A 21,616-nucleotide genomic window follows, 5' to 3' on the forward strand; every position below is an offset into this window, starting at 1 on the left:
CACTTCAGCGACCAAAAGCATGCAAACTGCTGGTAGTGGTGGTAGAAAAGCATCATCCCCATCCTCGCCTCCTGTGAAAGGCCCCAAAACCTCAGAATCTGCAGAGCTACAGGGTGGGAGTGCTGGGGCACACAGAGCAGTTTTTCAGGTGCTGAGACATGATGCAAAGCAGAGCCAAAGGCAGGTCCCAGGTGCCAGCCTCCACCCGGGGGCAGGGCAGGAAGCCCCCAGCCTGCCATGGCTGGCAGCATGGCCACATCAGAGCCCCATGTGGGGCCGGGAACACGGCCCTGCCCATGCTCTGACAAGGGCCCCGCTGTTCAGGGCTGCAGCTGCTCCGCGGAAGTAAACAGGGCTGCTGCCAGCACATTCCTGCCTGCCGTCCTGCCCGACCCCTCCTGCCTGCACATCCCCCACAGCCGCAGGGGACAACCAGCAGCACCTGGGAGGGGTGGACATCCCCACAGCCCGCGGACCATGCGCAGCTGCCCCCGGCACGCACACCCTGCCCCGGTATGAAGGGAACGGGGAGCCACCACCCAGGCAAGCAAATAAAATAAATGGCATTTATTAGCAAAATAAAGGACAGAAACTCTCACTCACAAGGCCCTTCCAGGTGGCCAGGGCCACCTCACACAGCCCCCCATGCTCTCTGCTGAGCTCCCTGCATCCTGCTGCTGCTCCTGCTGTGGCTGGCAGCCTTGGGGGTTCTGCCCTGGGCAGGGTGGGCAGTGCTGCCTGACAGCAACAGCATCCCCACAGCACCAACCAGCCCACATGCTGCTCAGCCCTCTCGGTGAAGCAGCCCAGTGCTTTTGGACACAGTGCAGAATCTGTCCCAGCTCTGAGATGCTGAGTGCTCTGCCCGCCTGCAGAGAGGGACATGGGCTGAAAGTGCAGCCTCCTGGCTCAGTCCCGGCCCTCCCAGGCATCCTCCCGCTGCTTGTTCTCCAGGCGCTTCCTCTCTGCAGAGACAAGGGGGTCAATGCCACATCCCCACCACCCCACCTCCCTGTCGAAGTGGCTGAAGCCCACCCTGCTGCAGCCCCCTCTCACCCAGCACCCTGTGAGACAGAGCATACAGGAGGAAGGGCCCCCTACACTGCAGCCCCTCCAAACTCACCTTGAGCCTCTTGCAGCTTCCTCCTCTCTGCATCTCGCTGGGCTGGTGTCTGCTTGCTCCGTACCCCCAGGGCACCGATCACCAGCCGCCTGGCCAGGACAGCTGATGTTTCAGGGCGCTCCTTGGCTGGCTGCAGGTACTCTGTGAAGATGGGGGACATTACTGGGGCATTCTGTGAGGGACAAGGCAGCTGTGGAGCCATGCTGGCTGCCCCAGCCCTCCCCAATTATCAGGATGATGTTGCAGCACAAGCAGGATGGCACAAGCTGGCACAGGGCAGCACCACTCACCAGCAAATGCCCTGGCTTTGGCTTTAGAGGCGCGGGTGCCTTGGGACAGTGGGCGCGTCTTCACCATGAGATGCTTGGTGCTGAGGGCATCGCGTGCTGCAGGAAGAGAGCAGCATGTCCACGTGCAGGGACAGCCCCACGCCCAGAATCTGGCTGTGGGAGAGGGATGCCTCCTCTCTGCCCATCCCCAGCTGAACCAGGAGCAGTACCTGTTATGGGGCTGGAGAAGATGCCCAGGGCATGCGTATCATCCACCCATTTAATATCAAAGCCTTTTTTCCTGCCAAAGAGAGGGAAGGTCAGCGAGGCACGGGCACCTGATGGGCAGGCATGTGGAGCAGAGCCCAGGCAGGGAACCCCAGCACCAGGGACAGAGTGCTGGCAGACTCACTGATAGCTGCAGAAGACACGCATCAGATCCTCGGTGCGGAAATCCGCAGGGAAGTCGTAGATCTCGATGACGTGCGGCAGCTCATCGTCGCTGATGTCTGGAGCAGCAGGTTCGGCCCGATAGTAGTTGAAGCGGGGTGACTGCTGGCTCTCCTCGTGCTTCTCACCCCCTGAGAGCTGCAGCAGTAGGAGAGGCACAGCACTGAGCAACCCATGCCCACCTGCCTCACAGCAGTTCCCAACCCGTGGCAACTGCTCCCCAGAAAGTTGTCCAGGCCCCTGCACCCCAGCCCAGCACTGCAGATGGATTCACGGCTTTGAGAATTAGGAGTTACCAACCAGGGTTCTCACACCAGGCACCTGCTTTTCCCATTACCAGCATCCCTTCACTTGCCATGCTCGATGGCCAAGTCAGGGACATGGTAGGAATGGCAGGGATGAAACAGAACATGCATCTCCAAGCACACCCCCCCTTCCACAGTGATGTGGTGACCTAAAATACCTTAGGGGAAGAACAAGGAGCAGGATAGTAAGGCCAGGAGGAAAGATTGATGTCTCTCTGCTACATGGAAACACCAGGCTCAGCACGCCCCGGCTGCAGCACATGCACTGGAGCAGCCAATCAGCACCCCAGAAGCCAAGATGAAAAAGACAGTGCTTCACTGAGGAGCAAGTTCTGCTGGTTAATCACCTGTGCACCTAGAAATTAATGTTTTATTTCTCATTTGAATTTGTCTGACTTCACTTTCCAGCTGGCAGTTCTTGTTCTGCCTCTCCGCCGGATTAAAGAACCCTCAGTCCCTGGTCTCCTCCCCATCACAGCACTTACTAATGTTAATCAAGTCCCTTCTCAATCTTCTTATTGATAAAATGGGTTGTGCACCTTTAGTACCTCACAGTGGGGCACTTTCTCCAGCCCTAAAAGATGATGGCTGTAGAGCTTTTCTACCATGCACATTTTACAGCCTTTATTTAAAAAAACAGGCAGCAGCGTCCTGCTGCCACAGCACAAGGGTGCATCCAGCCCCCGTTTCCCTGTGTCCCACGGCACTGCCAGTGCCAGCTGGTCACCCTGCACCCTGTTCTGCCCAGTGGGCCTCCTGGCATCCCTTGTTGAATCCTCGCTTTCCAAACCACGCTGTGCCACTGGCCAAGGGGATTCACTGCCCTCCTTCAGCTGAGACCCCAGGCCAGGTGCAGTCCAAAGGCACTGACAGCTCCTGTTCCCCTGGAGCGTGGGGCTGGTGTGATGCCAAGAAATGGGTACATAACTCAGGCGGGTTCCCACCCCGATCCCCTAAGCGATCATAGCAGAGCACACCACGACTGCAAGGTTAGAGTCCATAAATCCCAGCCAGCTCAGTCGATAAAAAGTGCTCATTCCGACAATTTTATGGGGAAGATGGATTCACGGCAGGTAAGGGGGTGCTGCCATAGCAGCTGGATGCCGGTGGAGGGTAGAGCTGAGTTATGGAGCTTACGGAACGAGCAGAGCTGCCAGCAGAGCCTCCTGCCCTGCCATCACCCCCATGCAGAGCAGCACACTCATCAGGCACCCTGTGCCTGCTCGGGGAAGCAAGGGAGCCATTCCCAGGCAGGATAAAGCCCTGCAGTGCTGCTTGAGGGAGCAGAGCACTCAGGTAGTGCCAGGCAGCGGGAGGATGATTAGAGAGCAGGAGCACTGAGTGCCGGAGCAGCCCTTGACCTTCACAAATCACCAAGTGTGGCGGGGCAGGAAGGACAGGAGCCGTCTGGGAGCAGGGCTCAGCCACGCGGCAGGCACGGCTCAACAGGTCCCCCAGCACTGCCAGCCCAGCACTGCCCGCCCAGCCCAGCACTGCCAGTCCAGCACTGCCAGCCCAGCACTGCCCAGCACAGCCCAGCACAGCCCAGCACTGCCAGCCCAGCACAGCCCAGAACAGCCCAGCACAGCACTGCCCAGCCCTGCCCAGCACAGCCAGTCCAGCACTGCCAGCCCAGCACAGCACAGCCCAGCACAGCACTGCCCAGCCCTGCCCAGCACAGCCCAGCACTGCCAGTCCAGCACTGCCAGCCCAGCACAGCACTGCCCAGCCCTGCCCAGCACAGCCCAGCACTGCCAGCCCAGCCCAGCACAGCCCAGCACAGCACTGCCCAGCACTGCCCAGCACACAGCGTGCCAGCATCTCCCCAGCTGTGGGGCACGGCAGCCAGTGGGAGCCACAGTGCGGTCCCCAGCCCTGCCAGGCATCCTGGGGAGGGTTCACTGATGGATGGACAGACAGACAACAGTAAAAATGAAGCCTGTCCATCACATCTCGCTGGTCTCTGAAGACACAGTCCTGCCACAGCAGGTCAGAGGGGTGTGCGCATGCATCGCGGCCCCTGCCATGCCGCACCGCCTGATGGAGAGTCCACAGAGCCCGCAAGGAAACAGGCACAGTGCTTAATTACTCTGTGTTCAAACTGATTTCTACTCTGAATTTGTCTGGTTTCAGCTGCCAGCCAGTGGTGCTCACTACGGTGTTTTTTTCCTGCTAGATTAAAGAGCCATCCGCTATCAGAAATCTCTTCTCCGCACAGAACATCATAAATCTTGCTCTCTGCCAGCTATCTGCATTGCATAAGGATTCAGTTTCGAGGAAGACGCTACTAATTTTCTTGTTCTTCAGGTTAATTAACAACAGGCTCCCTCTTCCCAAGAGCCTGTGCCCTCCCCAAGCAGCTACATCCACCTGCTGGGAGCTCAGAGGGCTCAGGAAGCACGAGGCGCCATGTAGGAATCTGCAGGGGACAAAGAAGGCAACTTTTGATAAATCCCTATTTCAGGTTCTTTTTCACCCATTTTGGGAAGCTCCCTAGACAGCTCAAACTTGTCCCAGAGCTTGTGCGTAGGGGAGCCAATACAGATACTCCTTGGAGTGAGAACCTGCACTGCACAGCACAGCCTTGCTCACAGCATCCTATGGCTGCACCTTCCCTGACCTTCCTCCCCTGAGGACAAAGCCATGCCCATGGCATCAGCCCACAGAAAGCCAGTGCCACCTGCATCAGCTGTCTCAGAGCAGCAGTGCTGTCCTCCTCACACCAGCACTCACCACAATCTCCAGTCTAGAGGGTGAGGGACAGTGGCTCAGGAGAGCACAGCCATGCAATGATGGGAATACCCAACACCCTTCCACCCTTCCATTTGGGCCCCCAAATGTGAGCCCTCTGTGTCCCACTGTCTCAGCACTGTGCCAGGCTCCAAGAGGACACATCAGCCCAAGCAAGGCCTTGCAGACAAGGTGGGATCTGTGCCCCTCAGTAAGGTGCTCTTGAGTTAATCTAATAGATGCTGTTATCAAGGCACCACCCATCACTTCACACCCTGCTTCCAGTCAGGGGTAGGCAGACGCTGGATGTAACAATATTAATGTTGTTTGTTTCTTCAGGAAAATTACCAGTTTGACACTACTGATTTAAAATGCAATAAGGGATATCCAGCCTTGCTGCAGGAACTGAGCTTTCTTCGTGAATGGCAGCAAAATGGTGTGGATCCTGGCACTAAGCAGCCAAGTGTAGTAAATTCAGCAGCATGTGTGCAGGAGGGAATGGCAATGAGCCACAGCTGATTAAGAAGCCATAGTTTCGAGGAAACATCCCGTTGCTGTTTCAATGGGATCCCATACATCTCAGCCCGTTTCTTTATCACTAGCCCTGGTTTCATGAGGGTGCAGTTGCAGTTTACAGCACTTCAGCAGGTTTTACTGGGCACACTTTATGTACTACAGAGGGGCAATCACCCCAGCCTTCCCCAGCAACACCAGATGGGATGGGACAGAGGGGGAAGATGGAGATCCCAGGGGAAGGCTGGCTCTAAGAGCAGGCAGCACAGGCAGCTAGGCTGGTCATGCCCTGGGTGCAGCCTACCCACCCCGTGCACAGGAACACATCCCCCACGTCCCAGCAGGCACCAGCCACCGGCCCTGCCAATCCCCACAAACACTGGCTTGCAGAAGTACCTCCTCCAGCAGGCGTGGGTCCAGGCAGTCCCCATCATCGTTGAACAGCACATCCCAGCTCTCCTCAGCACCTGGGCTGGTCTGGCTCAGGGTTTCAGCACTGGCACTGGTCTGTCCTTCTGTAGGGGAGCTGCTGTGGAGACCTCTCTCTTCTTTCTCAGCCTCCCGGTGCTTCTGCAGCGAGCCCACATCCTCATCTGGCTTTGCCAGCTCCTTGGCCCAGGATGCAGGTGAGATCCCCTCTATGCCATGGCACAGCTGCTCTAGGAGCACTGGGGGCTCACAGCTTTCCAGAGGTGCTCCCTCCCACGGGCTGCTCTCAGATCCAGCACTGCTATCTGTGCAGGCAGAAGTGCTGCCTGCTTCCACTACAGCAGGCACCAGGTCACCCTCCCCTCTGGGATCCCCAGCACCAGCAGTGCTCTCCTCCATGGCAGGCGGGAGCTGGGATGGGCTGCCCGTGCCCTGCTGTGGAGTGCTCCCCCCTGGGAGCCCTGGAACATCGCCCATGCTGCCCCCCAGGAACACAGGTTCACAGCTGGCTCCTGGTGCATACAAGGTGCTCTCCCCAGGAACCTCAGCTCTGCCTCCCCACGTCCCCTCTTCCTCTGGCACCCCAGTGGCACAACCCTCACTCTGCTCTGCCAGGAGAGACCTCTCCTCCTCCCTCTCCTCCTCCCAGACTTTCAGACCCACTGTCTCCTCCACCAGCTGGGGCACCCTGCCACGGTTGCCCACCCCTGCTGACTGCAGGACAGCCTCTCCCAGGCTTTGGGAGAGGTCCTCAGCTGGATCTAGGGTGCTGTCCCCCAAGTGCTCCAACATGCCACTCAGGCCTGTCTGACAAACCAGTGTTGGGCTAGCAGCAGGTGTTGGGCTAGTGGGATCATCCCCAGACTCAGAGGTAGCCTTCACAGCCCCAGCCTGGGCATTCTGTGGGGATGGAGGGTCAGGCTCAGTCCTTATCACCCTGTGGTTGTGGCTGAGCTCTCCGGGTTCTTCGTGAGATGCTTTGTCCTGCCTGTCCCAGTGCTGAGCAACAGCTGGATCTGGGCATGGCTCACACACGCCGGGTGATGCCTCTAGGCTTTCCAGTGCAATAGGGCAGCTCCCTCTTGTCCTATGGCTGTGCCTGGCAGAGGCTGTCCGCAGCTCCTTGGTGCCATCCACCTTGTCCTCTCTCCTTGCCGCTCTGCCTGCCTGTGTTCTGGCTCGGGGGCTTGGCCTCTGTCCCTCGCCCCTGGCCCAGGCTGGGTCCTGCAGCAGCCGGTGGTTCTCGGGCTCCCGGCAGTGCCCGGCCCCCCGGGTGTCCCCTGCCGCTCGTGCCTCTCTCTCCCGCCGCGCTTTGGGCACGTAGAGGGCCATGTCGGGCTTCCTGCGGCGCGCCCGGCCGCCCTCCGCCTCCTGCTGCATGGTGCCACCCTGCCTGCCAAGAGAGAACAGCGTCACTGTCCTGCCCACAGCCCAACAGCCCACGGCTGAGAGCACGGGGAGCAGCCCCTGCCCAGGTCACTGGCTCAGGGTCCCACTGCTCACCCTGCTCCCTCAGCAACTGGCACACGGTGATAGATTGTGCAGCCCCAACACGGCCCCACAGCAGCGTATCTGCAGACAGGGTTTGGGGCCCAGAGCACCCCAAAGCCCTACAGCCTTTGGTGGGGCACATCCAACTTGGGGGAAGCAGGGAAATCCTGACAGAACCACTGGGGCGCCTGCCCCACTCCGGCAGCTGCTACCTGGGACCCTCGAGCCCAGTGTCTGCAGGTGAAGCAGAACACTGAGACCATGCACTACTCAGCCATCAAAAACCACAGAGAAGCCTGAGGCAGCCACAGAACAACAGAAAGCAAACCCCGGCACAGGGATACCCTGGCGCAGGACCATGGCATGATGCAGCCCTGCTCACCTGCTGCCCCGTCCCGACAGAGATTTATTTTTCATCATCTTTGGCAGAAGCAGGCACACCACAAGCGGCCAGGCCCCCCTGCCCCTATAAATATGCATCAGACAGGGTTTATGGAGACGGATGGTGCGGGGGGCTGCACTGTGGTTGAGGGGAAGGCAGAGTGGGGCTGGGCTGGGGCCCCATGATTAATCACTGCCCACTCCGTTTAGGGGGATTCATCACAGGCCGCTGTCAGGTAAATCACTGGAAAAACACCTCTTCAGTAATTAATGTGAAGTGACGGATGGACAGCCCCTGGGCCCATTAATCTGGACCATCAGCGCCGACCGAGATTATGAATGTCAGGATGCATAAACTGCCGGCAGATCAATAGGGCCAGGAACCCATCCAAGGCTCTCATTTCCGAGGCACCTCCGGTACATTAGGCTCCCCTGCACACAGCCCCTGACCGAGGCGCGAACGCTCCCCGTGGCCCCTCACCAACAGCAGCAGTGGTGCCAGCAAGGCGAGGGGAGGCCAACCGCTGGCTGGAAAGTGGCTGGGGCTGCCCATGCCACACAGCATCATCCCCTCTGTGATGGATGGACAGACCCTTGCCTTGGCATGACAGATGAGTCTCTCATGGCTCTCTGGAAACCACTGGAAAAGCCCAGCAGGGCAGTACCCCTAGCGTGACCGTGGTGCCTGTGCCTGCACCTCATGCTGCGAAGGTGGGCAGGAACAGGAGGTGCAGGCATGGGTGCTGTGGTGATGCTGAGCATCATCCCAGGGCTGCCCCAACCATTTTTCTGTCTCCATAGCTCTTGTCATTTTTCCCCCCCTCTTTGATACACTAATTTTGCTGGCAGAACGATCCCCTTTATCTTTATCGACCGCAAGAAAGGAATGTATCCTACAAACCTTCCAAGGACTGGATTAGTCATTTTTCAACACTGAGGCATTATACATTTTCTCAGCAAGTGGCAGCCCGAGTGCCAGAGGGGAGGGGGCACTGCAAGCCCCCCTGGCACCACCATTTCCAACCACAGATAGCTTCCAACTGCACTGAAGCGTGTTCTGCTGAAGGACTCTTCCTAGCCAAACCCAAGAGTCCCAGGCCATGGCTCATTGCTGAATGTCTTGTGGGGGTCAGTGATCTCCCCAGGCTCTCCTTCCTGACAGTTCCCAGCACGGGGAGCAACCAGAAGCAGCATTTCTCCATGCAGATCCCATGTCACCTCCAAGAGCCTTTGCACATAGGATTTATGGGCTCCTCAAAAACCTGCCATTCACCTTGCCTCACCCTCCAAAGCAGATGGTGCAGCATTAGCCAGACGGCTGGTGCTGGGAGCATCCTCTCCCTACACAGCTTTGCCTCTGCCTGCCACACACTGCTGGGGAAGAGCTGCTTCCTGCAGCCTGGGAAGAAGCACGGCAGGGTGGTAGATGACCCACACTGGCAGGGATGCTGCAGCGCTTTGTTTTTTCCCCACAGGGCAGCACAGCCCCTGCCTCCAGCCTATCAAACACTTCATCAATGCCACAGCCACGGGTCAGCACCAACTAATTTCATGCTCTGGGAGCCAGAGCAATGGCCCTGGCTTTGGGTCTCATTCACACTACACTAGGCAGGGCAACCCTACCACTTCCAGAGTCTGGGACCAAGCTTGCCCCACAAAGACAGGCAGCAATGAGCAGTGCATCCCCAAAAAGGCCTATGCAGCCCCAGATGCTGTCTTGTTTCATGGACCTGCCTAGCAAAACAATTCAGTGCTCTGACACAAAACAGGAAAGGCCATGACACCATGGCAAAAGTGGTGATGGGAGTGCTGCCCAGCTGTCTGCCACATAAAGCCCACCAGCCCAGCACAACATAGCCCAGCATGGCCAGGAGGGTGCTGGATCATCAGCCGGGAGGCAGCCAGAGCTCCCTGAAGGCACAGGCTCCTCTCACACCATTCCCAGGAACACCCTGCTCACAGGGAGCTTGTGCTCATGGTATGCATTGGTGAGGTCTCAGGGAGCTGCCTGCTCAGGTGCCAGCCTGTGCTTCTCCTCTAGCAACCATCTGCAGCACACATGGGCAGCATTCTCTCCCTGACTTCTCTCCCTGTCCTGTCAAGTGAAGGACCCCACAAACAAGAGCAAGCCAGCCACAGTCCTGCTCAGAGAACCTGGGAACAGGCAGGGATGCTGGGCTGTGGTGCTCATGTGGAACATGGCAGCTCCTGGAGAAGTCCCAGTGCCACACAGCACCCTCTCAGCAGGCTGCTGCATTTCCTGGCAGGCAGCTGTATTTTTAGCCTTCGAGGTTTCTAATTCCACTCAATCCATATTCCCATCAATAGAGCAGATAACCTTAAAGCCTTGGCAGTGAACAGGGATGGCAATACTGGGGGACCAGGAGCCTTGGGGGACCTCACACAGCCTTGGCATGCAGCTCGCACACCACAATGTCACTCTTTACAGCCTGCAGCAGATTGGGCTCTTTGAAGGGGAAAAAAATAACTACAATAACAAGATTAATAAAAAGGCAGGTACAAGGAGATTCTAAACAGCTCCACTGGGGAACCTGCCACTTGCAGGACTCATCCCATGCCAGGCACGTGCCATGGCACACTTACCAACTGCACAACAGCAGCCCCTGGCAGCCCGGGCAAGGACTGTCAGAGGTTTTGGCTACCCTGCACCTCTCCTGCTCTCAGCAGAGCTCCAGCCCAGGCCACCTGGCTCAACAGCAGGCAACGGGGCCAGGAAAGGACCTGGATACCTGATGGAGACAGAGCAAAGGCATGAACACAGCCACTGGTACAGGGCAAAGCAAAGCATTCAGGGAGCAAAGAGCTGCATCTGCAGCTCTTTAAGGCGTCCTGTCCCCTGCTGCTAGCAGAAAGAGCTCTCCAGCAGCCACACAACACTGGCTGTGTGAGGAGGTGGCAAAAACGTCAAAGGCACTGAGATTTCAATCGTGCCTTTCACTTGCAATACTCTTAGGAGACACCTGGAATAGATGCTCTTAGAAGATACCTGGAACAAGAGAAGGGGAACATTCCAGACAGGAAGATGATTTGAAAGTCAATAGTGTCCCCTCACAGCTGCAGGGGGGCACAGGAGAGGGAAGGGACAACAAACCAGCAGAAGGAGTTAACAGCCAGAATGCTAAGGGGAATACAAAGGACTTTACAAATATAACCAGGCAGAATCAGCACAAAAGTGAAAAGGTCTATTAATAAACAAGGAGGGAGAGAAAATTAATGATGTCTCAAAAATAAAGATGACTCAAAAGGGAAAAATCACTGTTTTTAAACAGAAAAATGCAAATGAGGCAGAGGCCTTGCAAAAACAGCTGCAGCAAAAGCAAAAACAGCATGTCCACACAGACACAGTCACCTGGCCAGCCTGGCCAGTGCAGAGATGAACCTATTAACCTGCTGACACATAGTGCCAAGGAGAAACCAGGGCCCGAGCGACGGGTACAGCAAACAAGGCATTGATTTTCTCTGCAAGAAAGGACAACACAACCAGAGCTGAGAACAGGACAAACCCTGTTCCTATCCCCAGTGCAGAACAAAACTGGCAGTTAAAGGAGCCAGCATACCTGCACAATGAATGATGGACACTGGCTTGCCTAGAGTTATTTCAGAAGAATCACTGGGCAAATTTTTTTGATGAAGCAAGCAAGAGCCAACTTAGCTGAACTTCAGAGTCTTGTTTTACAGCATCTCTCAAACTTCTACTTGAAGAATGAATTGTCATTAGATGATACTGAGCAGTGAGCTGTTGTAAACACCATCCAGAGAAGACACTGTTGAAAGGATCCAAGGAATGTAAGCAGGAAACAAAGCAAGACCTAGCCTGGGAAAATGAAGTTAAAATAACCCAAAGTGGCTACCCTGGGAGCAAGAGCAGCCTGAAAAGCAAGGGCAAGAGCCCTACAGTGCATTTACACCAGGAAGCAAGTGACTGGGACGACCACCCTAAAATGTGCAAGAGGTGTATCTGGTCACCAGCATCGTGCCATGGGCCACAGCAGGCAGACGCAGAACCTCGCAGGTGGTGTGAAGGATACACGAGGATGCAGGGGCCTGCAGGCAGCCATGAAAAGCAGTGTCCAGCACGTGTGAGCAGCAGACACCTGTTTTACAAGGCATGGCAGAGTGGCGCACCGAGCACCCAGGAACCCGTACAGCTCCCCTGCACTCAAGGGCTGACACATGGCCCCGTGACTCTGTACTGGGAGAGCCATGGGGTCTGCAGCGTGCCCTTATCCGGGCATCCCGGGGGCTGCCTGCCAGCCGACTGGGGACGGCAGGCTTCACGTGGGGATCAGCGCTTGGACGGGGCGAGGGGAGCAGGGCTGGGGACAGGGAAGGGACAGGGGATAAGGATCAGGGCTGGGACACCAGGGTGAGGGAGAGTGGGGCAGCGCCGAGAGCGGGCAGGGTGCGCACCCCGGGCCGCTGTGCCCCGGTACCGAGCGCCCCTCCGTGCCGGGCCGGGCCGGGCCGGGCCGTGCGGCCCGCCAGGCCGCCGCCGTTACCCGTGGCCGCGCCGGGTCCCCCGTCGCTCCGCGCCGCGCCGCCGCTTCCGCCGCGCCGAGCCCGCCCCGCCGTGGGGAGCGCCGGGACCTGTAGTGCGGGACCGGCAGCGCGGCCCCGCGCCGCCCCGCCCCGCGCCCACCCCGGCCGCTGCTCCACCCCGCGGCCCTGGGCACACGGGCCGGTACCGCCGCCCTCCTCCCCGCGGCCCTGGGCACACGGGCCGGTACCGCCGCCGCCGCCGGGGCGCACCGTGCTCTGCACGGCACCACGGGCGGCCACGGTGCGGCGGCGGGCCGTCCTGCCCCGGCAGCGGCCGGCAGCCACCGAAAGGAGGCTCCGTGGCTGGGATGGTGGTGGACACAGGGAGAGCGACCCCCGCTCCCGCCCGCGGGAGCCGTCGGTGTCCCGTCACCGTTCAGGGTCACACAGCGGGCGGGAGCCGTGGTGCTCGCTGTGACCGGGCGGGCAGACGTGGGGACACCGCACTAGGAAGGCTTCGGGCCAGCCGGTGCGGCCGCCCTGGTTAGTTTGGCTGATGGGCAGCGGGTCTCTGCCCACTCCCCGCTCCAGGACCTCCTCCCTACGGAGCCGAAGCTCTCCGATGCGATTTCCGTCCGGCTGTATCCCAGCCAGCTTCATGGGGTGGGTACCGGAGGTGACCCGGGCAGAGGAGTGTCCCATGGCGTGCACGCTGCCTGCCCGTGCCGGGACCGGGCAGCCGGGAGCCAGAACGGCTTCTGCAGCTCCCCCTGGACTGAAGCTGCCGAGGGACGGGGGACCGGTCACGGTCACGGTCACGGTCAGGTGCCACTGAGGCATCGCACGCGGCATCCCTGAATGGGGCTATGCCAAGCACCTTATCCCTCCTTAGGTGCAGTTATGAGGCAGGGACCGCACATGCCTGAGGTCTGGGATACCCTGAAATACTCCGACCTTCCTGAGTGCCCAGTGTGGGTGCCAGTACAGCCCCAGGGGCTCAGACTAGGATAGGTCCAGTCATCCCACCTCAGACAGGTGCCCCTGCTCAGGACAAGGAAAGCTCACATCAGGCAGGGCCACACAGCATCCCCTGGGAGCAGCCCCTCTCCCAGCCTCATGTGGCACACAGGGGACCATGTTCCCTCTCACAGGTAATCGATGGCAGCAGATCCTGATCGCTTTCATTATTATTATTTTCTTATGCATGTGCGCACAGGAGATTTATCGCCAGCTATGGAGGCAAAATCAATTATTCATGTTATAAATTAGAAAATGATTTATGTTTGTGGGAGGCCAAGCAGCGTGGAGCCCCTGGCCGCGTGGGAGCTGAGTTTGTCTGGGAATGGCACCAGACAGCCCCTGCCAGCACTTACCTGGTTTCTCCATCCCTTCTGCTCTTTGGGTGCTCTACCCAGGGATGCCCCCATCCTGTCACAGGGTGACCCAAGGATGGTGACTGGCAGGCAGCATCCAGCCTCTCCCACTCTGTAAATCCAGGTGTAAGAGCACGAGGAAGGTTGGGAACTGCCATGGCCCGGTCACCCTGGCCAGTGCAACAGAATGATGCTCCACAGCAGTTTCCATGGCAGCAGTAAAACAGTCCAAGCACTGCAAGGTGTAGGCTGCAGAAGGACCCCCTTCTTTTTGTCCACTAGAAACATAATCTCGTGTCCTCTCCAGCCTCAGCCACTGTGTCTGTGCTCCTGCTTCCCTCAAAGGACACGGTGGTACCCCCCAGATCACCACCCATGGGGACAGAGACCCACTGTGCACTAACACCCCTATGATCCCCAGGAAAGGACAAATGGGTCAGGGCATCCCACCTGAACTGGTCCCTGAGCTACCCCAGAATAGTATTGTAGGGTTTGGCTTGACCATGGCTCAGCTTCTCCTGGGCTAGAGTGGTCTGAGGGGTCCTGGGAGTCTTCCCAGGCATGGAGGTCCCACTCCCTATAGGCTGACTCTAGTTCTGCATAGAGCAGGGTGGCACTGGGCTCCCACTGCTCCCAGTTTTGGGACAGGGGATCACCTGTTGCTGCCTGCTCTGCCCCCAGCCTGGCCATGCTGGTGGGAGCTCCAGTATCCCATCAGTGGTCCCAGTACCTCGGTCCAAAACCCACTGCCCATGTCGTGTACCCAGCGGAGTGAATGCCGGGAACCAGCAGCCGCTCTCTGCTGATAGCTGGGATTGTTCTTGCTTCTGAAGAGTCTTGATCTAAAGCTGCCATGTCTGTGCCTCCCAGGGGACAGCACAGCAAGCCGGGAGCTGCTGCCTGGCTCTCCTTGTCTATTTATCTGCAACTGCATCAGCTGGGGCCATGGGGAGGCACAGGCTGAAAGGAGCAGTGCAGGAGAGAAAGGAGCTGTTGGCAGCCCCAGATCTGGGACTGATCTCAAGTGGGCTGTGCATACAGCTCTTGCTTGCCCAGCATCCACTGGCTTGAGCCCTGGCCCTTGAAATGGAAAGGACAGCATGGGGCAACATCAGCTCTCCCTGACCAGCCTTTTCTCTGTGAGCCCTGGAGTCTCTTCCCAGCCCGCAGAGAGCCTGCCAATTCCTGTGACTCCCGGAGCTCTCAGGGAGCTGAGAACTTGCAGGCTCAACATGCTCATGGGGGTGTCAGAGGGGGCAGGGCAGGGCTGCTCCTCCCTGGCTCCTTGCCAGAGTTTGAGCAGGAGGAACATCGACAACCAGGCATGGTCCGGCGACAGGGAACCACCTTGTCCACAACCAAGGCTGTTGCATCCATGTCAGACCCCAGCCAGTCCTGGGGACCCTCTGGGACCACACATGGGTCCAGAGGTGTCCCTGGTTGCTCTGCTCTAGTCCTAAAGGACCCAGACAACCCAAGGAGTTCAGAGAACTGCCATCTGGAGCCCCACCAAGCTGTGGGCAGACAGGAAATGAATGAACCACCTTCTGGGGCTGAACATTGCCTCAAGCACCTTGCTGCACCCTGGTCCCAGGGAGCACAGGGCTGGCCCGTGCTTGTGTGAGCATCCCTCTGATTTATTGCTGCAGAGCAAATGCTTACAGAGTGCTTTTGGCAGAGAAAAGCTCTGGGGAACCGCAAGGGGTGTGCAGGAACGGCAGGGGAATCGGCTGTCAGCTCCAGGGGCAGGCAGAGCCCCCGCCGCCCTGGGTCCTTCTCCCGTGCCTGGCCAGGGAACACGCTCAGCCTGTGGGGAGGGGACTGCAGAGAGCTCGGGGCTGGGGTGGATTAGATCTGCTTTGCATTATTGCACAAAGCACCCGGGGACCCGGCGGTTCGTGACGGCGCTGTGCAATGCAGGGCAGCGGGCGGCGGTGCGGGCAGACGCCGGTGCTGCCGGCGGCCGGCGGGCAGGGAAGTGGCGCGGCCCCGAGCAGTGTGGGCTGCTGTGCAGGGGGGAGCCGGGCTCTCCTGCTGCTTGTTCTCCTGCACATCGACAATGAATAGGCACAGGAGGCAGTGCTTGTGCTGCAGGAATCAATACTGCTCCAGGAGCGGCCTGGGTGCTCCTCCCTGCGCTCCCGTGGGAGCCATCCCCAGCGTCTCTCCCACAGCTGTCGCTGCAGCCTCCTTCCCGCTGCTGCCTGGCTCTCCAGCACTGAGCAGGACCCTGCAGCACAGGGGTGACAGCACCAGGGCTGGGGAGCTTGCTAACCTGGATAGCCTGGCTCCTTTTGGAGATGGGGGAATACGAAGGAGAGGGCTCTTGGGAGGGATCCAGGTTTTATGTCGACTCCAGTTGGCTCCCATCGGCGCTGTCACAGCCTGCTCTGCCACAGTCCCTAGAAGGTACCAGGGTGCTCTGGCTGGCTCTAGTAGGCACAGATGCTGCCAGGAGGTGATTTCTGCCCAGCAGTGTTCAGGGATGTTGCAACCTGAAACAGTTCCCAATCTCACCCAGCGCTGGCTGTGGCAGAGCTGCTGCATCCACTGCCAGCCCTACCCCATGGGAAGGAACTCCACTGCTTTTGATAAGCTTTAATTGATTCATCAATGGGATCCACTTGGAGCTGATAAATCTTTCAGGAGCCCTGGCAGAGGAGGCTGAGCTGTGCAGGCTGGGCATTCCCCTGCCTCCTTGCAGCTGCATGGCTTCTCTGAAGCAGCTGGCTGCCCCAAGCATGTCCTGCTAGCCCCAGCTGGCTGCAAGCACCACCGCAGGTTCCCCCTCAGCCTGTTTGCCCTTTCCCAGTCAGGGATGCTGTCTGAGAGGGCTGCAGCACAGTCTGATGCCACCACCCTGCTGATATCCCTTGGCCAGGGAGCCCCATCCCACTGCTTCTGGGGAGGGACAAAATTGTCCTTGGCTGAGAAGAGCTAATGGTTCCTTGCTCCATCACAGCACCAGCCAGGTCCTTCCTCTGTCTTCCTGTCCCCTCTCCTGGCATGGGACAGGCCAGTCCCCAGGTTGGGCACTGCTACTGGTGCATCTCCACACCAGACATGGCTCTGGGATCCCAGTGGGACAAGTCCAGCTCGTCCCATAGGGCCACGTCCTGCAGGGGGTGGTGGAAGGCTCTCGCTCCCCCACCCTGTGTCCCAGCAGGTAGGAGGGAAAGCAGGGACAGGGACTGCGAGGCAGGAGGCAAGCACAGGCGGATCCGGTTACAGGCAGCACGGGGCAGAGAGATAGGCAGAGAACAGCAATGCAGCAAAAAGGGCTTTTAGTGATAATAAATAATTAACATTTCTAATGATGTCCCGGCGACAGGAAGAGTCCAAGCGGGGACCCGGGGGCACTGTGCACGGTGACAGGAGAGGCTGGGGACCGTGTGGGGTCCAGGGAGGCTGTGCAGAGACAGGGGCTGGGCTGTGAGAGAGCTGCAGGGCTGGGGGTCCCAGGGCAGGGGCTGGGCACCCCTGGAGACCCCTGGGTGAGCAGTGCCTGGGATCCAGCATTCACACCCTGCTGCTGCCAAGGATGTGGGAAACCTGTGAGGAAGAGGACTGGATTAAACTGGAAGGAGACTAGATTAAACAAATTTGGGGGTTAACCTGACTTTGGTGATGGTAATTCCTTCCCAGGGTTTGCCGTGCCCAGCGAGAACCTGAGAGGGACTACTGCTGGCAGCAGGAGGGGACTGGGGAAGGGTGCTGGGGGAAAAAGCTCACAGGGAGCCGCTGGGATGGGTGACAGGTGCCAGGTCACTGCCAGCTGCGGCACAAAGAGACCCCATGCTGAAAGGTGTCCAGGGGACACGGGAGCAGTGTGATCTGGGGTGCAGAGAGAGAGGAGGTCTGTGGGCGAGACAGGAGATCAGACACTGTGGGACAATGGCAGGGAGGGGACAGCATGAAGTAAGGAGCCATCTGAGCATGGGAGTCCATCACTGTGAGCCACCACACAATGGGCACGCAGACATGGGAGAGGTAAAGCAATCCTAGGAGGAACCAGGAAGGCATTTCTGGCAGGACTGGGCACTTGCTTTCATGCCTGCCTGGGCCCCAAGGGACCTGCCTGTGCTGGAATCAGCCTGGAAGAGGAGCAGAGGTATCGTGGGGCTGCCAGGGAGGCAGAGCCCAGGAGACCCGTGAAGGGAGGACAGCGACTCGTGCCCAGCACAGCGCAGGCTGTGGGGAAACGGAGTGCTCACTATAAATACATCAGCAGGGTAAACACCAGGGAGGAGGAGAGCTATTTCAGCTAAAAGACAACATTAGCACAGGAACAACTGGGGATAAATTATCCATGAATACATTTACAGTGGAAATTAGACCCTCGGAGCAGGGATATCCCAGCACAGCCCCTCCAGAGAAAAAAGCAGTGCCAGGCAAGAGCCAGATTGGCTGGGCAGCCGAGGAATCCGCAGCGTGTTGTGGTGGCAGTGTGAGCCCTCTCCTTGTGTCAAAAAGCAGCAGGGGTATATGATGGGATGTTTGCACATCACTGCATGCACGTGTGAGTGCAGGTGTGTGTGTGCATGGTCTGCACGCACATTTGGGTGGCACACTGAGTGCTCACACAGGCAGAGGGGGTGGCTGCTCACAGACTGTTGTGTGTGTGCAAGTGCTTGTGAGTGTGCTGGCAGTGTGTGTGTGTGTGTGTGTGTGTGTGCTGTGCACCCACCAGGCTGTGTGCAGGTGTCTGGCCCTCATAATGCTCTAGAAAGGGGAGTGATGGCTCCAGTGAAGTATCCTGGAGGTTAGTGCCTTCAGTCAGCATTCCTGTGCTCACCTGCACCCTGTTTGTATTGAACCTCTGAAATTTGCTGGAGGACATTTGCTGGATGAGTGCTCTATGAATCCAGCTGATCCCGGGTGGATTCCTGTCTCTGATCCTAGGTGGATTCCTATCCTGCTCCCAGAGCAGTACTATCCCTGCAAGAGCCACAGGGGTCATCTGGCACTGCCACCACACAGGCTTACTCTGCTTGGCAGTGCCCTGTGCCACCCCTCTGCCCACTGCAATGCAAGCACGGGGCAGACTGCTTCCCACCTTCCTGCTGCCTTCTCCCCAGGGAGAGCCTGGGGTGGCAGATGAGCCACGAGGCAGAGGGTCACCAAGCATCAGGGCTGCTGGCTTTAAGACGGTTCCCATTCCCTGGGAGCTGGGTTGGCATGGATGGGGCCCCAGGAGCAAGGGCCAGGGGAAACTGGGACATATTAGTCCCGGGGATGGGAAAGGGAGGCCCCAGATGTACAAAGAGGTGGCTGGTACTCATGCTGGCCCCAGCTCAGCAGAAGAGCCTTCCCCCTCCTTCACACAGCCCTCAGTGGAGCGCAGCATCTCCCTTCCCCCCGCAGCGTGTCTGGCTGCTGCTCACTCTAATTTCCTGTGCATTGTCCCCATCACCGTGCCACCATTCCCTGCACATCCCACCCCCCTCTGTGCACCACACTGCCAGGCTCCCTGTGCCCCAACGCCTGCGCCCTACCTCACTGCTCTGCAAACGTCCCTGCCACTGTTCTCATGCATCCCAGCTCCTTCCACTGATGCTCTGTGCTTCCCTCTGCAGCCTCTTGCAGAGAGCTCTGTCACACCCCAAGGTGCCTGCCCCATTATGTCCCCAGTGTGGTTGCATCCAGAGGGGTGGGATGGAGACATCTAGGCCAGCACAGGGCCCAGGGACTGGTGCAAGGATGTTTCTTATGGCCGTGGCTGTTGTTTGCACCAAGGCATCTGCTGGCTGCAAAGAAATATCCTGGCAAGGTGGCAGCATCCATGGGAAGGACACTGCTCCAAAAGCAGCTATTGGGGAACACCCTGCAGCCCCAGGAGTGGAAAACCACCCCACTGGGTGCCAGCAGCAGTGCCTGGGGGCTGCAGCATGCAAGGTGCTCTCGGCTCGTGTGTCCTGCTGGCACTCAGCACGTGTGTGCTACGGGGAGCTGTGGGGTGAGCACACCCCAGGGACACGGCGTGTGCACCTGCGGGGCTGCACAAGTGCGTGCATGGCACCATGTGCCCAGCCGTGCCCTGTGCCATGCACACACTGATGCACACGCACGGCTGCACGGCTGCATGTGCGCTGCGCTGGCACACCGACAGCCCTGCCTGTGTGTGCATGTGCTCGTGCCCAGCGCCAAGCCCCACTGTGCTGGCATGCTGGGTTTAGAACCCCAGGGAGCCGCTGTGCCCGGTGCTATTCACGGTCCTGGCATGCTCGAGCTGGCTGCCTGCTGGCATGTGTGTTTGCTGTACCTGCCAGTCACGGGGAGGGCAGTGGGAGCCAGCTTTGCAGTTTGTACGAATAATTATCCAGGTGTTACCAAAGCTGGGATGAGCGAGCAGCTCGACAGCAGGAGCGCTCACCCTGAGCACACACGCACTCATGCAAGGTTGCAGCTGGGCATGGGGCTGTGGACACTGGCGGGCAGAGCACACCCACAGCACTGGGGTGCACGGGGGCACACAAGCACGGCATTGCACATGTGTGGTGCTCACACCGACATCCCAGTCTGGTGGTTTTGCTTGGCATCATGGCTCAGCATGGCAAATGCAGAGAGCTGGTGTGGTTCCTGCCCCATGGCAGTGCCCTGTAGCAGGCTCCCTGTGCCTGGATGCCAGCATTCTGTCTGTGAGGACCCTGCAGCAGGCAGCCACGCAGCAAGCCTGGTGCTCAGCCAGGCACCCTGCAAGAGGGAGTCGTCAGCAATGAAATAAAGGGGTATTTGATGGCTGTATGGAAGCACCGTTGTGGGAAACAATCACTGTGACTGGAGAGCTCTCAAATCTAGCAGGGAGAGAAGAACAGGAGCAACAGGCAGAAGCTGTAGCCAGACATGTTCAATGAGAAATAAGAGCTTTACCAGAGGAGGTGATTAGCCACTTGAAGCAGCCAGAGTGGCATGAGTTCCTGCTGTCTTCCAACATGTCTCTGCTGCTGTCTCTCACAGTGCCACAGTGTGAATGTGCCACACTAGAGTGACCTGGCAGCCATGTGCCCTGTCAGTGCTGTCCCAGTCCCTGCCACAGTCACTTTGTGCTTCCAGAGACACACAGAGAGCTCTGTGCCCAGCCCCTCAGGAAAACAGGTTGGCAAAGGCAGGCTTGCATAAATGCCATCCTGCCTGGGGCATCCACTGGCTACAAGATTTTGGGCAAGTCAGTGCCTTGTGTGACCTAAGATGGGGCCTTTCTTAGAGTTCAGGCTGGCTTCCATGGCACAGCCACTCCTGGGGCCCCTGCAGAGAGAGATGGTGATGTGCAGGGTGATGACACAGGCAGGTGCTGACCCCTCGGGGTGTGGCTGAGCGCTGGATTCGTAGAACAATAGAATGGTTTGGGATGGAAGGGACCTTAAAGATCATCTAGTTCCAATCCCCCTGCCATGGACAGGGATGCTGCCTACTAGATCAGGTCGCCCAGGGCTCCATCCAGCCTGGCCTTGAGCACTTCGAAGGATGGGGCACCTAAAACTTCTCTGAGCAACCCGTTCCTGTGTCTCACCATTGTCACTGTGAATAATTTCCTTCTAACATCTTATTTAGATCTCCTCTCTTTTAGTTTAAAACTGTCCTCCCTTGCCCTTCCAAGAAAACAGTGTTGCACCAGGGACGTGCCCAGCTCCGCTCTCTTTCCTCCTCCTGTGCCCGACCTCCGCCGCCCCCAGTGCGGGTCAGGCCCCTGGCTCTGCTCGGTTCATCGCGCCAGCGGCCCTCGCAGGAGCTGGGGAGCCGTGCCCAGCCATGGCCCTACTGCTCCCCATCCAGCACCCCGGAGTGACCGCAGCGAGCCGGGACACGCTGCCCGCCGTGGCCATGCAGCTCTCTGGGCCGTGACTCCGGCATCGCGGGGCGCCCCTCTCCTCCCGGTGCCCGGGGCGATGCTCCCCGTGCCCCCCCGCAGCACCGCGGGGCCGGACCTGGCTGCGGGCGGCCCCACCCCGCGCTCCCCATTGGCAGCGGCGCCCCCGCCCCGCTCGCCGCCGCCGCCGCCGCCCGTTCTTAAGGCGCCGCGCGGGCGGGCCGGGCCCGTCGGGAGCCGGGAGC

The 21,616-nt window shown here is 58.8% G+C and overlaps 1 protein-coding gene across 1 annotated transcript; it reads right to left on the reverse strand.

Moving 5' to 3' along the window:
* Positions 1 to 552: 552 nt before the first annotated feature.
* R3HCC1L (R3H domain and coiled-coil containing 1 like) lies at positions 553 to 8,158 on the reverse strand. Its single transcript, XM_066554632.1, has 7 exons — positions 7,693 to 8,158; positions 5,787 to 7,212; positions 1,805 to 1,980; positions 1,623 to 1,693; positions 1,414 to 1,509; positions 1,124 to 1,264; positions 553 to 965 (listed from the first exon to the last, which is right to left on the reverse strand). Exons 1-7 carry the CDS (start codon positions 7,788 to 7,790, stop codon positions 910 to 912), a joined length of 2,064 nt encoding a protein of 687 aa, XP_066410729.1. The 5' UTR covers positions 7,791 to 8,158; the 3' UTR covers positions 553 to 909.
* Between the last annotated feature and the right edge of the window lie 13,458 nt (positions 8,159 to 21,616).

The sequence above is a fragment of the Molothrus aeneus genome, chromosome 8 (assembly GCF_037042795.1).
Source record: "Molothrus aeneus isolate 106 chromosome 8, BPBGC_Maene_1.0, whole genome shotgun sequence".
NCBI lineage: Eukaryota > Metazoa > Chordata > Aves > Passeriformes > Icteridae > Molothrus > Molothrus aeneus.

Bases quoted from the DNA above. Each gene is read 5' to 3' on its own strand.
- R3HCC1L (XM_066554632.1), bottom strand. From the start codon at position 7,790: ATGCATATTTATAGGGGCAGGGGGGCCTGGCCGCTTGTGGTGTGCCTG. The intron at 1,510-1,622 runs GTACTGCTCCTG...CTCTTCCTGCAG, and splicing joins CTTCTCCAGCCCCATAACAG to CACGCGATGCCCTCAGCACC. The intron at 1,265-1,413 runs GTGAGTGGTGCT...CCATCTTCACAG, and splicing joins CAAAGCCAGGGCATTTGCTG to AGTACCTGCAGCCAGCCAAG.